Source organism: Theropithecus gelada, unplaced genomic scaffold (assembly GCF_003255815.1).
Source record: "Theropithecus gelada isolate Dixy unplaced genomic scaffold, Tgel_1.0 HiC_scaffold_15884, whole genome shotgun sequence".
NCBI lineage: Eukaryota > Metazoa > Chordata > Mammalia > Primates > Cercopithecidae > Theropithecus > Theropithecus gelada.
In genome coordinates, this window is record NW_020257641.1 from 2,739,699 (window position 1) to 2,756,436 (window position 16,738).

At 33.7% G+C, this 16,738-nt stretch overlaps 1 protein-coding gene and 1 non-coding gene across 3 annotated transcripts in view; both read left to right on the forward strand.

Annotated features, from left to right (window-relative positions):
- LOC112617170 (tyrosine-protein phosphatase non-receptor type 4) overlaps positions 1 to 16,738 on the forward strand; it is a 230,589-nt gene that overhangs the window by 158,403 nt on the left and 55,448 nt on the right. For both annotated transcript variants that reach the window (XM_025373929.1, XM_025373930.1), the window contains 3 exons: positions 2,293 to 2,356; positions 7,238 to 7,410; positions 13,345 to 13,413. In XM_025373929.1, coding sequence (XP_025229714.1) covers positions 2,293 to 2,356; positions 7,238 to 7,410; positions 13,345 to 13,413 — 306 coding nt within the window. The remainder of the gene's footprint in view (positions 1 to 2,292; positions 2,357 to 7,237; positions 7,411 to 13,344; positions 13,414 to 16,738) is intronic.
- On the forward strand, positions 4,434 to 4,540 carry LOC112617184. Its single transcript, XR_003117866.1, has one exon. It is a non-coding gene; the product is annotated as a small nucleolar RNA U13 (small nucleolar RNA).

The window sequence follows — 16,738 nt, forward strand, 5'->3', positions numbered from 1 at the left end:
CAGAAGTCTTAGACAATCACTAATCACTATCATGTATCTCTATAGATATGCCTATTCTATATATTATATTAATATTGAATGAGATCATGTGCTATGTGGTCTTTTGTGATTGATTTTTTTCATTCATTTTTGAGGTTCATCCACATTGTAGTATGTATCCATTTTACTTTCCCCTTTATTGCTGAATAATTTTCCATTTTATAGTTATACCACATTTATATCACCAGTTTTGTCCGCTTTTGGGCTAGTAAGAATTATGTTGCTCTGAACATTTGTACAAGTTTTGTGTGGGCATATGTTTTCATTTTTCTTGAGTGTATGTATCTAGGAGTGGAATACTTGGGTTTGCTAAACTGTTTTCAAACATGGCTGCATCATTTTACGTTCCCACCAGCATTGCATGTGGGTTTAATTTCTCCAAATTCTCACCAGCACTTGTTATCTGTATTTTTTATTATAACCATTCTTGTGGGTGTAAAGTAGTATCTCATTGTAGTTTTTATTTGCATTCCCCTGCTGGCTAATGATAATGAGTGTCTTTTCAAGTACTTATTATTGTTTCATATATTTTGGATCATTCAAACTGAATTTTTAAAAATCAGTCTGAGCCATATGCAGTGGCATACACCTGTAGTCCCAGCTACTCAGGAGGCTGAGGCAGGAGGATCACTTGAGCCTAGGAGTTTGAGGCCAGGCTGGGCAACATAGTGAAACTGTGTCTGTAATAGGATACATTTTAAGATGACAAAGGCAAACCTTAAACTGAAATGTAAAGTCAGTGTAAAAACTCTGATGTCATGTGAAAAATGCGTAGTATGTCTAATGATTTATTAACTACTAGAAGGGATTGTTCCAGTTAAAAAAAAATCAATGTTTATACTGTTTACAAGAGACATACCTAAAATGTTATACAAAATGACAGAAACATTGAAAAAAATAAACCAGGCATATAGTAGCCAAAAGAAAACGGTTATAGCTATATTACTGCTATATAAAATAGATACTGTTTGAAAGATTTTTAATTTGTACATTGGTAAATTTCTGAAAAAAACTTTGTAGAAAATACAAGTCACACAAAATACATTTATAAGAAAATAAAAGTTATACAAAATATATATTGTACAACAGAGAACATTCAGTGAAAAGATTTTTGTTCATTGATTGATACCTTCCTGGGAATTTTTGAAATTAAGGTGATTTGAAACGACCTAGATTTCCTTTCTCTTGATCATTTAGAAATGAACAGTGTTTTTTGTTGTCTAACTTCTGAAATATCAGTATGTCTTCATAGGATTTTTTGAATTGAGGCACCTGCCTTTTGTTCCCATAAATACAGTAAATTTTTATTTTTTATTTTTTATTTTTTTTTTGCTTCTGGAAATAATGCCCTCTGTCTATGACAGAATCTCTATGACAGAATATTTTTCCCATGTTGTTATATCCCTGTCAAGTGAAAGCTCAGTATCCAAAAGTAAAATACAAAATTTTCAAATCAGAAGCCTAAACAAATCTCTTCTTCCCTACTCCGAACATGCATGCTTGAAGTTCACTCATGCATTTGCCTCTTCAAGTGATTAAAGTGTGAGAAGTTTATTCTTTGAGAATGCTGAGAGCTTCTTGGATAGATAGGGCCATAAGCCATGAAGATTCAGACTTAGAATTATCATGAATATATTTACTTAGAAGATTGAGACAGGATCCTGAAGGATATTTTGCTCAGTAAGATCAAATCTCTTTAGTCTTACTACCTCTATGTCTTAAAGTTTAAAAAGACTGTGTTTACTGTGTTACTTATTATATGGTTTGAATGAGGTAAAATGACTTGGCTTATACTGATTGTACTAATAAGGCTTTGGGAACTCTTATGGCATTATGTGGGTTGCGTTTAAGAAGAAAGGTGGTGTAGAAAGGTAACTTTTTAAAATTTAATGCTTTTTAAAATTAAAAGTGTTTTTAGGGTTGTTGCATAAAATAATTAAATCTTACATTTTTCCAAGGCTTGCTTATAAATTTGCAGAGAGTAAACAACTAAGTTAGTGATATTTTTTGAAATTTTAATTTGTGACATCCGTTTTTAAGTGTTTCTGTAGATACAAAATTTTCCTCAGTTGAACACAAATACTAATTTTTTCCACGAAGCACCAAAAACTTTCAATTCTTTATGTACTATGTGTATGTATATATGATAAAATGTTTAGGTATTACTAAATATACATGTAAAATATTTTTTGTAATTTGTTAATATTTTTATCATTATGCAATACTTTGAATAATTTATTCTCTTTTGTCCAGGTTGAAGATTGTAAAAATTTCTTTTAAGTGCAAACAGTTTTTTATTCAACTTAGAAAAGAATTGGTGAGTACTGATTTAATAATTATTGATGTAAATGAAGCCTTTTAAGAAATACCCATTCATGACAGAAGTTTTCTATTAGTACAAGTGAAAGTGCAATTAATACTATGGATAACTGCCTGCTGAGGTAATGAATTCACTTGTTATAACAAAATGTACTTGTTTTTCCAGTGTGTATGTGGTTCTCATTTAAAGTTCTTCTAGATACTCCTCTTGCTGTTTCTCGAGCTTAGAAACTGATTTCTCACACATGATGTTCATTGAAAACCTCGGGGTCCCTGTATGGAGGGCAGCAAATGAGCATTTCATATATCCCTTTTCCCCTACTAAATCTCTAGTACTTCCTTTCGTATATAAGTTCATTTCGTTTTAGGGGAGCTGAGTATTACAAGTTCATGAACTTATAACACGTTGCCTCCCTTTGTTGGAGTGGTAATGGCTTTATATATTAAAAATAACAAATTGGGTTGTCATGGAAAGTATGGTGTTGCAAATAATTTCATCTTGTAAATGATTTTATGTGTTTCATTAAATCAAACTAACCTTATCCTTTGATTTACATTATTTCTTAGAAATCTGAGAAATCTTGGCAGATTAGTGCAGATTTCAAGATGGTTGTATGTGTATGTGTGTAAAATGTATTTGAAACCTTAAAAATGTCTTTGGGGCTGTCCACAGTGGCTCAATCCTATAATCCCAGCACTTTGAGAGGCTGAGGTGGGAGGATCACTTGAGACCAGAAGTTTCAGACCAGTCTTGGCAACTTAGTGAGACACTGTCTCTACAAAAAAAAAAAAAAAGGAAAAAAAAATTAGCCAGGTGTGATGATGTGTGCCTCTAGTCCCAGCTACTCAGGAGGCTGAGGTGGGAGGATCTCTGGAGCCCAGGAATTCAAGGCTGCAATGAGCTATCATCACACCACTGTACTCTAGTCTGGATAACATAGGGAGGCCCTGTCTCCAAAAACAAACAAACAAAAAAAGCTTTTGGCTACAGTGATGGCTTCTACCTGTTATCTCAGCTGCTTGGAAGGCTGAGGTGGGAGGATAGGTTGAGCCCAGGAGTTCAAGGCTGCAATGAGCAATGGTTGTGCTACTGTACTGCAGCATGGGCAACAGAGCAGGACACTACTGCCTCTTGAAAAATAAAGAAAGTCTTTGAATCAGCTCTGTTGTGTTGATCTACTAAGTGATTATAAACTGTGGTTTATCATTTATGTTCATAAAATATAAAGGGATTTTTTTCAAGAGAATTTTTATTGAAATAAAATATAATACCGAAAATGTGCATATTTTAAGTACACAACTTGATGAAGTGAACATATCCATATCAGCACCTCCAAGATATGTAGGATATGTACCTCCTTCTAATATGTAGAACTTTACCAGCACCCCAGATGCTTGAAATGTTGCTGCTGGAGCTGATGCCCACTTCCAGTCATTAAGCCTCCTGGAAGGTAAACATTACTCTCATTTGTATGACCATGGATTAATTTGCTTATATTTGAACTTTAAAAAATGAAATTATGCAGTTGTTGTCTTTACTGTCTGCCTTCTTTCCCTTAACATTTTTTGTGAGATTCATCCATGTTGTTGCATATAACATTAGTTCGTTTCACTTATGTATGGTATTCCTCTGAATGACTATGCCATAAATTATTAATTCATTCTGCTGTTAATGGACAGCTTTGCCATTTCCAGGTTGGGGATATTATGACTAATGCTGCTAATGGAAATTCTTTTACATGTTTTAAAATTTAGCTGATTAAAATATAATACTGTTATCTGGAAACCAGAGGGCAAATATTTTACTTTAAGTAATCGTAGATGGCACTGTAGAAGTCAACTTTTCTAATTTAACTTCTAATAATATCCCATCATAATATTGTTATTAATAATAGTTATAATATCCAGGCTTTATTGAGAACTTACTACGTGCCTGGTAAAAGACCGGTCATTTTCATATCACTGAATCCTCACACTCATTTTCTGAAGTAGTATACCAGTTAAAAGTGTGTTTACCAATAAGTGATAACAGCAACAATATCTAACTGACAATTGATTAAAGACAGTATACAGGGATCCTTTTGTAGTTCATAAGCATGATGATTAGATTTTCATGCTATTTGGTAAGATATGCCTTCCTCAGACTTTGTTACAGCATAGGCACATTACAACCTGTCTGATAGGAGAAAAGAAAGTAAAGATGGTATACAGGCCAGGCACGGTGGCTCACGCCTGTAATCCCAGCACTGTGGGAGGCTAAGGTGGGTGGATTGCTTGAGGCCAGGAGTTCAAGACCAGCCTGGCCAATATGGCGAAACTCCATCTCTACTAAAATACAAAAAAATAGTTGGATGTGGTGGCACACACCTGTATTTGCCGTTGCTTGGGAGGCTAAGGCACAAGAATCTCTTGATGAAGGTTGCAGTGAGCCTATATCGCGCCATTGCACTCCAGCCTGGACAACAGAGCAAGACTCCATCCCAGGAGGTGAAGGTTGCAGTGAGCCTATATCGCGCCACTGCACTCCAGCCTGGACAACAGAGCAAGACTCCATCTCAAAAAAAAAAAAAAAAAAGACAGTATACAGGCATACTCTGCAAAAGATGGCCTTGTTAATGTCGTCTTTCTAAAACATCTCTTTGTTTTTAAATACCCAAACTTCATACAATATACTTATCTCTCAGTACAACTTTTTTTGTGTATTGTTTAGAAATTGGGCTGGAAAAATTTTTGTTACATTTCAAATATAATGATAGAATATGGAAATTACTTACAGACTTTTTGAAAAGTATACCAAGTGTCAAAATGCGTGAATATATATGCATCTTAGATGCTGATAGTGAGAAGCATTAGTGCATCACAGTAGCTGAGACATTTTCTCTTAGTTTGCATAATGTTTATGGCATATGGTAAAACATATAAACTATATATGTTAGTACAAACAAAACAACTATTAACCATAAGTAAGACTTAATTTTCTGGTAATCAAGAAGTGATGTTTTAAGCATGTTTCCTTCTGATATGATAGTTTAATACTTTATACATGGGCATTTTATTATGTATTAGTCATGGGAGATATCTTAATGAACTTTTGATGGGCAAGGATTTCTTTAACCGGACATAGAAGGAAACCTTCATACCCTTAAAAGATTGATGATTTGGACTGTGTTAAGATTAATAACTCTCTTCATCAAAAGATATCACTAAGAGAGTGAAACAGTATAGAACATTATGTAATACACACAGAATCCTTGGTTTTATATGCATCCTGATAGAAATATATGCCAGTGAATTGAATAGACAGTTCACAATTGAGGATATCCACGTGGCCATTAACATTGAACCTCAGTAATTATAAAGGAGGTTCAAAGTATAACCAAAATATGCTACCTCTACATACACAACAGAACAGTAAGGGGAAAGAAATTGATAAACCAGTAGTTTGTGAATATATGGCACATATGCTACTGGTGGGAGGGAGTGTATATTGATCTACCCATTTTGGAAAACTGTTGGGCATTATCTACCAAAGCTGAGCATATGCGTACATCAGATGACCCAGCAACAAAAATGTGCATATGTGTACACCAGAGAACATACAGAAATATGCATGGCTGCATTCTTCTTATATCCCCAAACTAGAAATATCAAATGTCTGTGAACAGTAAAGTGGATAAGTTAACTATTAAATTCATTATAATAGAGTACTGTGGAAATGAGCGAATTGCTGCTTCACAAACTTTGAATTTATATCAGAAACATAATGCTGAACAAAAGCCAGACCTAAAGACACATATGTGTGATTCCATGTATGTACAATAAAGTTCAAAAACAAGCATGACTATTCTATGGTGATAAAGGCAGAAGAGTGATTAACTTTGGGAAGGTAATCTGGTAGAAAGGGGAGATAAAGGATACTTCTGCGGTGGTAATGATCCATTTCTGGAACTGGGTAAAGGTTAAATGGTTGCATTTATTGTGTGAAAATCAGAGCTGTGCAATTATGGGATGTGAATGTTGCTATATATGGTTTACTTTAATGACATTATTTATTTAGAAATCTGTACCAGTGTTCAAGAAAATGGAAAATTATTTTAGTACTAATTTTAAAATTTGAATTATGTAATAGTGTTCAGAGCTGCTGAATGTTCTTATTTACAATCTCGACAGATATTTTAAATTAGGGATATTGTTAAAAGTTGTGATGATGTATTTTAACATTTAATTTATGGCCTAGAATTATATTTTGAAACAGAGTCATAGCTAATGTTGAAAACAGATACATATTAAAAGTTTGAGCTCATTTCTAACTATGATCTAAGGTAAAAGTTCCTAAGAGTTGTAATATGAATGAACAAGGCCAGCACGGGAGCTCATGATGTAATTCCAGCACTTTGTGAGGCCAAGGCAGGTAGATCACTTGAGGTCAGGAGTTCAAGACCAGCCTGGCCACCATGGTGAAACCCCGTCTCTACTAAACATAGAAAAAGTTAGCTGGGTTTGGTGGTGCATGCCTTTAATTCCTGCTACTCGGGACCCTGAGGCTCAAGAGTCACTTGAACCCATGAGGCGGAGGTTGCAGTGAGCCAAGATTGCACCACTGCACTCTAGCCTGGGTGACAGAGTAAGACTCTGTCTCAAAAAAAAAAAAAAAAAAGACTGAATTAGGTCCAGATTTTGCAGGCTTTTCCGTATACTTCATTGCCTTTTTATTGGATAAGCAAAAAACCCTAGATAAAAGATCCTGTAGATTCTATCTATATCATTAACAAGTTCGTGTTTAGAAGGCTAGAATAATTTATCTGTCAAAAGTAAATTAAATGGAGCATTAGATCCTGACATTTTTTTGGTATTCTCTGCATTTTGTCATTTATTACAGCATGAATCTAGAGAAACATTATTGGGATTTAATATGGTGAATTACAGAGCATGTAAAAATTTGTGGAAAGCATGTGTAGAACATCACACATTCTTCCGTTTGGACAGACCACTTCCACCTCAAAAGAATTTTTTTGCACATTATTTTACATTAGGTTCAAAATTCCGGTACTGGTAAGTATTGCTTCTGTGTTAAGGCTTTATTGTTGGGGTTTTTTCCTTTCTTGAAAATAAAGATGTAGTTTATGGAACCGTACAGCCTCTGTTACACATACTTAACTGAGTCAAAATTCGCATGGATTGCAACCTCTGTATCAGTATCATTAAAAAGTTCTATCGGTTCTTGTGATATACTGCAGGCTTGAGAAGCCACTTCTGTTTTCTGTATTTCCTGGTCATTATTTTCTGGAGTAAATTAACTACATTTACTTATTTACAATCAAGACAGATGACATAATTTCTATTGTGTCTTTATTAGATATTTACTTAAAAACTTTTCTTTGTTCTAAGACACCCAAGATATCTTCTGCTTAAAACTATATAATTATTGGTTTTTTAATTTAGAATTTAATATATTTTTGGGTTGTCAAACCCTTTATTGTAAAGAGTTTAAAATAGTCACGAGGCAAAATCAGATTTAGTCATTGAACAGTAACCCCAGGTTCCGTTTCCTAAAATTGTTTTATTCTTGATAGCTTTTATTTTTTCTGAAGGCAACAGATCTTTGGGGAATAACTAAATCTGAAGAAGCTCTGATTAGTTTTACCTATGGAATTATTACAAGGCCCAAGAAAGCTAGTTTTTAAGTGGAACCTGGTAAGAATCATGTAGAAAGTTACTCATTATCTTTTAGTAAAGCAAGTATTATTCATTCTTGTTGGTTTATGCTTCACAAAATAAGATTTTTCATCTTCGATAAATAAAACCCTTGTCCAGTCGCAGTGGCTCACACCTGTAATCCCAGCACCTTGGGAGGCCGAGACAGGCGGATTACCAGAGGTCAGGAGTTCAAGACCAGCCTGGCCAACATGGTGAAACCCCGTCTCTACCAAAAACAAAAAAAAATTAGCCGGGCATGGTGGCGGGCACTTGTAATCCCAGCTACTTGGGAGGCTAAGGCACGAGAATCGCTTGAACCCAGGAGGCAGAGGTTTCAGTGAGCTGACATCTTGCCATTGCACTCCAGCCTGGGTGACAGAGTGAGACTCCATCTCAAAAATAAAAATAAAATAAAATAAAAAAGCCTTGACCATTATGTGTTAAGATTAATTCATGTTATATATTCATGAGAAAAATGTTTAGATGTTCCCAGAAAAGATTTAAATTGTAAACCTAAACATGTATAATTGCCTAATTTGTAATGTCAGTAAAAATAACAGTATGAAGCTTAGTACAGGATATGTCACTTAAAATACATGACTCCAACCCCAGAAAAATTAGTAAAAGTGGCTCAAAAGTTCAGTAGTAACAAACAGAATTAGAATATTTTTAACCGAACAAAAGGCACAGTAATTTCCTAAGCGGTTTGCTGTCATGTTTAACTCCTTTTTTTGCCTTCCTGAAAGCAATTTTGAGCAAAGTAAGATGACAGTACTTACAAATTTAAAAGTAAATAGATGGAAGGAGAAAGTGTCAGACCTATAATGAAAATCAAGGAAAAAGCAAAGAGGCTTACCTACTGTTAATAAATCTCAGCAAGGACAGAAGAAATCTCCACGGCTTTATGTGAAATGAGAACAGTACAAACCCTAAAGATATTATTTCAGTGAATTTAATTTCTAATTGATTACCAGGGTAGTTATACAAGGACTACTCTTACCCTCTGTTCGAATTCTCTTTTCTCCGCTTTGTGCTTGCGAATGTGACATAAACACACACCATTTAATTTAGATACAAAGAAATGAGTAGGACCAATAATCAGTCTTCAACTGTAATTCAAGCAAGTCTCAGACAAGATGAGAAAAAAGTCAAGGAAGTTACCCAAACCGTACCAAAGCAAACAAAGTTTACATATGGTGACTTCAAATACAAAAAACAGTTGGAAAAACCTGTTTGGGAGGAAATCATCACTGAAACAGAAGGAAATTTGTACCATAAATATTAATAAAAGCAAGTTCAAGTACAGTCTGATTTAAAAAAAAAAAAAAAAAAAAGATCAACCAGGAGGGGAGCAACACCTGCCATTCAGAAGGCTGTTACTGCCCTTGGGGAAGATTGGCCTAGTATTGACAAATTTTACATGTTTTTCAACAAAACTGAGATTAAGGACTATTAAATGGGATATGTACATTTTAGAAAATTGAACAATTATTTTAACAGCTTTATTGAAGTATAATTCACACATAAGAAATCATATTCAAAGTTTAAAATCTGATGTTAGTATGATGAATTACTTTGATTGCATTTCAAGTGTTATGCCAGCCCTACATTCCTAGGATAAACCCCACTTGGCAATGATATCCTTTATATATATTGATTGATTCACTTTGCTAAATTTTGTTTAGGATTTTCGCATATGTGTTTATGAGGGATAGATCTCTGTAGTTTTCTTTCTTACGATATCATTTTCAGATTTTATCATGTCAGGGTCAAATTGGCTTCATTGAATGTGTTGAGAAAGTTCCATTTTCTGGAAGAGGCTGCATAATAATAATATTATTTCCTTTTTAAATGTTTGATAGAATTTGCAAATTAATTCATCTGGGGCAGGAGTCTTATTTATAAATAGGAAAGTTTTGAACTTTCAAATTCTTTAATAGATAAGGCAATTAAGGTTTTGTCTTTCTTCCTGAGCAAGATTTGGTAGTTTGTGTCTGTCAGCAAATTTATCCATTTCATCTAGATTGTTGAATTTATTGGCACAGAGTTTATAATATTCCCCATTTCTTTTTAATCTCTAGAATATGTAATAATGTTGCTTCTCTCATTCTTGGTATTGGTAACTTGTGTCTTCTTTTTTCCTTGATTAGTCTGCTAGTGGTTTATCAGTTTTAATTAAATATTTTAAAATAATGTAGGCCAGGCATAATGGGGGCCTGTAATCTCCGTGCTTTGGGAGATCAAGGTGGGAGGATTGTTTGAGGCCAGGAGTTCAAGTCCAGCCTGGGCAACATAGGCAGACCCCTGTCTCTACCAAAAGTTTAAAAATTAGCTGGGCTTTTTGGCATGCACCTGTAATCCTAACTACTCAGGAGGCTCAGGGAGAAGGATCAGTTGAGGCCAGGAGTTCAAAGTTACAGGACTATGATCAGGCCACTGCACTTCAGCCTGGGTGACAGAGCAAGACCCTGTCTCTTAACAACAACAAACAGTATGTATGCCAAATAAAACTTATGTCTTCAAGCTTGTATTACTTGTGGGCCATCGTTTGTCAACCAAGTCCTAAAGACAAAAACATGACCAAAAAATATTAAACATGATCACATTGCCATTCAAGTCCAAAGTCAACACATAGACATTATCCAATATGAAAAAACTCAGAGAATATAACATCTTCAAGACCTTCCTGGAAACATTTATTGAGTAGTAAAATTCAGCAAACCAGGAGATAAATCAGAATAACCGAAGAAGAATCCTGATAAAAAGCACTGAGAGTGAAGATTAAATCCTCTATATAGAAACAATTATTGACAACTATGAGAATTATAACTGCAGAATAAAATTAAAATAGTATAAACTTTGCCAAAGTAGAATAAATAATATAACTTAAAAAAAAAATGAAGCAAGGGACTAGTGGGAGGAAGTGTTTGAACCCTTAAAGTTTGAAACAATGTTAGACGTTAACGCAGTGCTTCTTAAGGTTTTCTTAATTTTTTTTCCTTTTTTTTTTTTTTTTTTTTTTTTAATGAATAGCAGTCTTTTTTATCTTTTATTTCACTGGAAACCAGTTTAATTTTTTTCATTGAAAGTGGCATACGTACCATAATTACATTGTAATAAAATTATTGTGTCTGTATGTCTAGCCTTTTTAATGTTTATATACATGAATTTCAGAATGATTTTTACCTGCTTATAATGGTGATGATTTCTTTATGGATAGGACTGTGGCTAAAAACAATTTTTTTGTTCTTTTTATATTTTTCTATGTTGCTTGAATAACTTGTAATAAGCCTATATATAGAGAGAGAGAGAGAGACAGAGAGAGAGAGAGAGAGAGAGAGAACTTTCTCATTGCTCAAAAGATAAGTATCTTACTGTGAAAGTTTAGTGTTCCGAAACTGGAACAGTTTTTCATTTTGTGGTAATGATAATACTGAACCCCTAATGTCTGTATTATGGACAATATGAAATATAAGACTTTCTCTCATTAATTTTTTTTAAATGTTTTTTATGAAATTTAACTTCTTACTCCAGCCTTTTGAGTAAGTGTCCCATTTGAATCTTCTTCACTGGAGAATTAATGTATCAGTCAGAGTTCAGTCAGGGAAACAGAAAGCCCTTTTGGTATTTCAAACACAAGCAATTCAATTGAAGAAATTAGTTACATGGTTGTTGGAAATGCTGGGAAAGCAAAAGGGAGGAAACATGGTTATGGAGAAACAAACAGGAAGAAGGGGTAATGCCTAAAATTCAGATGCATGGGTCACCCGTGGGCTGGAGTCCACAAACCTACACCTGCTACTACACTGTTAGAGCTCTGTTTCCCTGACTGAACTCTGACTGATACATTAATTTTCCAGTGAAGAAAAGTCAGTCTGTATCTTGCAGAGAAGTACTGCTTTAATCAAGGATGGGACCATCTACAGGATGCTTTTTCTCACTATGCCCTATCCCCATAACTATTAAAGCAGCTGCCAGCAGCTACCAGTTTCCTGCTCTGCCTTTCTCCACTTTCTGATCTTCCACCAGTACCTTCTAAAAGCAGAACCTAAGGCAAAATAATCTAGAAAATGGAATTTGTTTATCATAGCCCTTGCAAAACATAGGGCACAGGACAGGATTGGGCCTATGACAGCTCGCACATTAAATTGTATATATGTAATCGTATATATTTATAGTTTTAAAAAGTTAAGCTTTGCGTTTGTAGTTCTTAAGAACTTTAAAACATATCCAAAGCACTTTTTAATCATCAAAATGATTAGACATCTTGTAAATGAACTAGGAATGGGAGCATAAAAAATGGTAGCTGGACACAGTCCTGTCCCTAATGAGTATGCACTAAATAAACTTTTTTTTCCCTTCATAATAAGCAGTGGTGGAGAATACTGGAACTGTTGTCATACTTAAAATGTTGAAATGCTCTTTTGACTGACAGATGGTACTGGGACTATCAGATCTATTACTTTCTCCACCAGTCTCTTCATGTACATATCCTTATCTCTGTTCCAAAGTATTCAGAGGATTAACATCATTATTCTAATGTGGAAATACAAAACAATGATGAACTTTAATGTATTACCTCCCTCTTAGAGGAAATACTTTCTTAGGAAAATTCAACTTGAAGTTTAAAAATCATGGTAATATTTCTCATTTTTCCATTAAAATCTCATAAAAGTGTCATTCAATTCATATTTACTGATCTTTATCCATGGAAAATAGTCTTAAAATTGCTTGCTTAACTATGGAAACTGGCATTTGGCTGATTTTATATGCATTCGTTATCTATATTTGTATATGGTTACATTTGATATACCTCAAATTTATGTTCATTCACAGTTAAGTAATGAGAATGTCTCAAATAAATGCTCTGAGAACTTTTATTAACAAATTTCATCTGAACACATTGGTGTATACCTCAGAAGAAGATCAGTTTCTCTGTATCAACGATTTCCCTCTAGACAAATCAGCTTGAAAACAAATCTCCTAGTGCCAAACCCCCACCATTTTTCTGCCTCAGTTCCTTCCTCTAAACAAAAATCTGGAGCTGTTCTGTGTCTGGACATGGAGGTAGTTGAACACATCTTTCTTCATGAATGGGAGAAATGTAACTAAGCTTCATTCATCCAGGCAGAATTGGAATGTTGTCCAGTCTTTTTATTCTATGCTTCCTTTTCTCTGCTAGAAATGTCTTGTCTCTTAGGAAATTATACTATAATCATGTTATGTGTTGTCATTGTATCTTATAGTTCTCTTTAAGACTTTATTGTTGTGCATATTTATATATTTCAGTGGGAGAACTGAAGTCCAGTCAGTTCAGTATGGCAAAGAAAAAGCAAATAAAGACAGGGTATTTGCAAGGTAAGCCAAATCTGTTTCATTGTCTGAATTTTTTTAAAAGATGGATTGAGTTTACTAAAATTTTTCTAAATATTTTTTCTTAAGTTTTTCTAAATATTTCAAATTTTTGATTACAGAATTATCACTATTCTTTAACAGTAAATAATGTTGAGGGAATGATAAACTAGCTTGTCTAGTTTATTGATTCATTTTTTATATGAACATTAATAGTGTGCCAGGCATTGCAGCTCTGAATAGGCTGATCAGATATTATGTTATTAATATAATATTTTGTTCAAGGTTGCTTTCCTTTTTTAAACATTTTTGAGAAATATAGTGACTTATTTCATGTTATCAAGCCATTTCCATATTTATTTAAATTATATTGTTAAGAGATAAGTTGTTTTATTTTTGTTTACCATTTATTGTCTTTATTTCTTTAGGGTCTATCATAGTCAATTTGCTCTTCTTTTTTTGTTGTTGTTTTTGTTTTGAGACGGAGTCTTACTCTGTTACCTAGGCTGGAGTGCAGTGGCCCAATCTCAGCTCACTGCAACCTCCGCCTTCTGGGTTAAAGCAATTCTCCTGCCTCAGCCTCCCTAGTAGCTGGGATTACGCATGCCACCACACCTGGCTAATAGTTTTATATTTTTAGTAGAGATGGGGTTTCACCATGTCAGCCAGGCTGGTCTTGAACTCCTGACCTCAGGTGGTCCCCCCACCTCAGCCTCCCAAAGTGCTGGGATTACAGGCATGAGCCACCACTCCTGACCTAGCTGATTTGCTTTTTAACAAGTGAAATAACATGATAAGATCTATGTTTTAGAAAATAGTATTATGAGCAACGATAGAGAATGGATTAGAAAGGAAAGCCTCGTTACCCAGAAACTAATTATAAGGTAATTGCAGTAATCCAAGTGAAAATAATAAAGGCCTGAACAAAAACATTGGTAATGGAATGGAAAATAGGGAACAAATTTAAGGAATGTTTTGTAGGCAGAACTAGCAGAATCTGATGACCAACTGGACACAGGTGTGTTAGAGACAAGAGTCTGTTTTCAGTGAAAATTACTTTGAGAGGCTAAGTCTTTTAATTAGTTATGTGCTTGGCATCTACTGCTATTAGAGGCTTGAGTTTTAATAAAGAGAACTAGAAAGTTTGCTTTTGATTTCACTCTGTTTAAATTTTGTTCTTAAGCCTTTATCTAACAGACCTTCTTTGTGTTTCCAGAGTAAAGGGAGTTTTGTGTTCTTGGTTTTTTTCTTCCTCCTTCCAAAAGTGGAAATTGCTTTTTTCCCCTAGTAATGTAAGTGATAGCTCATTATGTTTAAATACTCCAACAGTATCAAAGAACATAAAGAAAATTTATCATCCAAAGACAACTTTTTAAAAAAAATTTTATACTCATTATTCAGGATTTTTCTATGCATATACTCATAGAGACATTTTTATATGTGTGTATGTTTGTTTTGAAATTGTTTTATACTATTTGTTGTTTGTTTTTATCATTTAACATATCATGCACATTTTCTTTGCCGTTCAAAAATCTAGTCATTTATAATAGCAATAAATCTTTTAACAGTTAAATACTTTAATTGTAAACTATAAACTTAACTTTTAGGATTCCTGCCTTTACTGAGCCACGTCCCTGCCTCCAGAGTAGTTGTTGCTAAGACTTTGTAAGGATATCACAGTAATATGTGACATACAGCTTACATTTAGTAGTCTAGTATATGAGGAAATAATAGTTTAATACATTGTGAATTAACATTAATAGAAGAGCCATAAATGGTAACTTAATCTTTATTTTAAAAATCAAATGCTTGAGATAATATACTTTATTTTCATTCTGTTGTGACTGATAGGAAAATTTGCACTGCATTGTGAGGGGGTTGGACCAAATGGTGTCATGAGTTGTCTTCAAATCAAAAAATCCTATAATTTAAACCTGTGATGATGGAAAACCTTCACACCTAAATTACTTTGAATTCACTTATGGAAAATGAAATCTGAGTCAGTGTATTGTTTTTAAAAACCAATAACATTTCTTAAAATATTTTTCTGATTCTTAGTGTTGTAACACCATAACAATGTACTTAAAACTTTTTTATTCCTCTCTTAACAAGCGTCTTCTTTCTTGCTTGACTTTTATAAAAAGTATAGAACATGTGATTTGATCACTAGTTGTATGTAGTATATCCTAATATGAATACCAGATCATAGGTGTATTTATATATTAAGTTAATATCACATATAAATGGTTTCTTTATAAGTGTTAATGTTTTAATATTTTGATCATATCAGATTTTAGAAATAAGCAGAGTTATACCTGCATTTAGTTGTTCATTTTGTGTATTCATTATTAAAATGTATAGTTGTTTAATAGGTTATTTTATAAAACAAAGAGCCATTATTCAGTGAATAGTAGAGGTAAAATTTCAATATTATAAGCCTCAAACAACTCTCCTATTCCTTTTGTTTTTCTGGAATTGTGTGATTCCTCTGAAATAATAAGGTATCAGCTACAATGAGGTTGTAATAGTACTGGGCTGTTTAATGATCTCTCTTCCTCTGAAAGATGAAGCTTTTCTGGGATTGTTTTTCTAATATGTTAGGATCTAATTGTAATAAACAGATATATGCCTACCAAAATTCTCTAATGGTTTTAGTAATTATTAAGTTATTTTATTAAAGTACCAGATAATTCTAGAGTTCTTTTTTTTCCTTTGGGTTTCAGTTGGCAATATGAATAGATAGAAAAGGCTCCTCCTTAAACTTTTCATATAATAATTTTTTAGCAATCATTAAATGTTTTTTCTTTTTTCTGATTATCACCGCTTCGTGTTTGCCTCAGCAGCACGTATACTGATTATCACCTCTTCAAATTGCTTTCACATTTTGCAGTTGTCATATATCTAAGAAAAGAGAAAAACAATGTTCTCATACAATAGAAAAATAAGGTGCCCTGCACAGAAAAGAAGCTTACCACATCGCAAACACACTGATGCTGTGTGGTATTTTTTTCTCTGAAATTTCCACACTCAACAGGAAACATAGACAGCAAGCTTGAGTGGGCGGTTCCCTGAGGTTAAAACTGTTAATAAAATAAAATACATGAAGTTTGGTTTTAAGTTCAAAGTGTCCAGCCATGTTTAGTCCATTAACAGCAATAAAGTGTTCTGACGCTTCAGACTAGGTGAGTGTGCTGGAATTTTTTTTTCTTCAAATGACTTTTTCCAGCTTTTAGAAAATGAAAGTAGTTGATCTACTGATTACAGTTAGTGAACTTTCATACAGCTTACATTTCGTAGTTTAATATTTGAGGAAATAATAGTTTATTACATG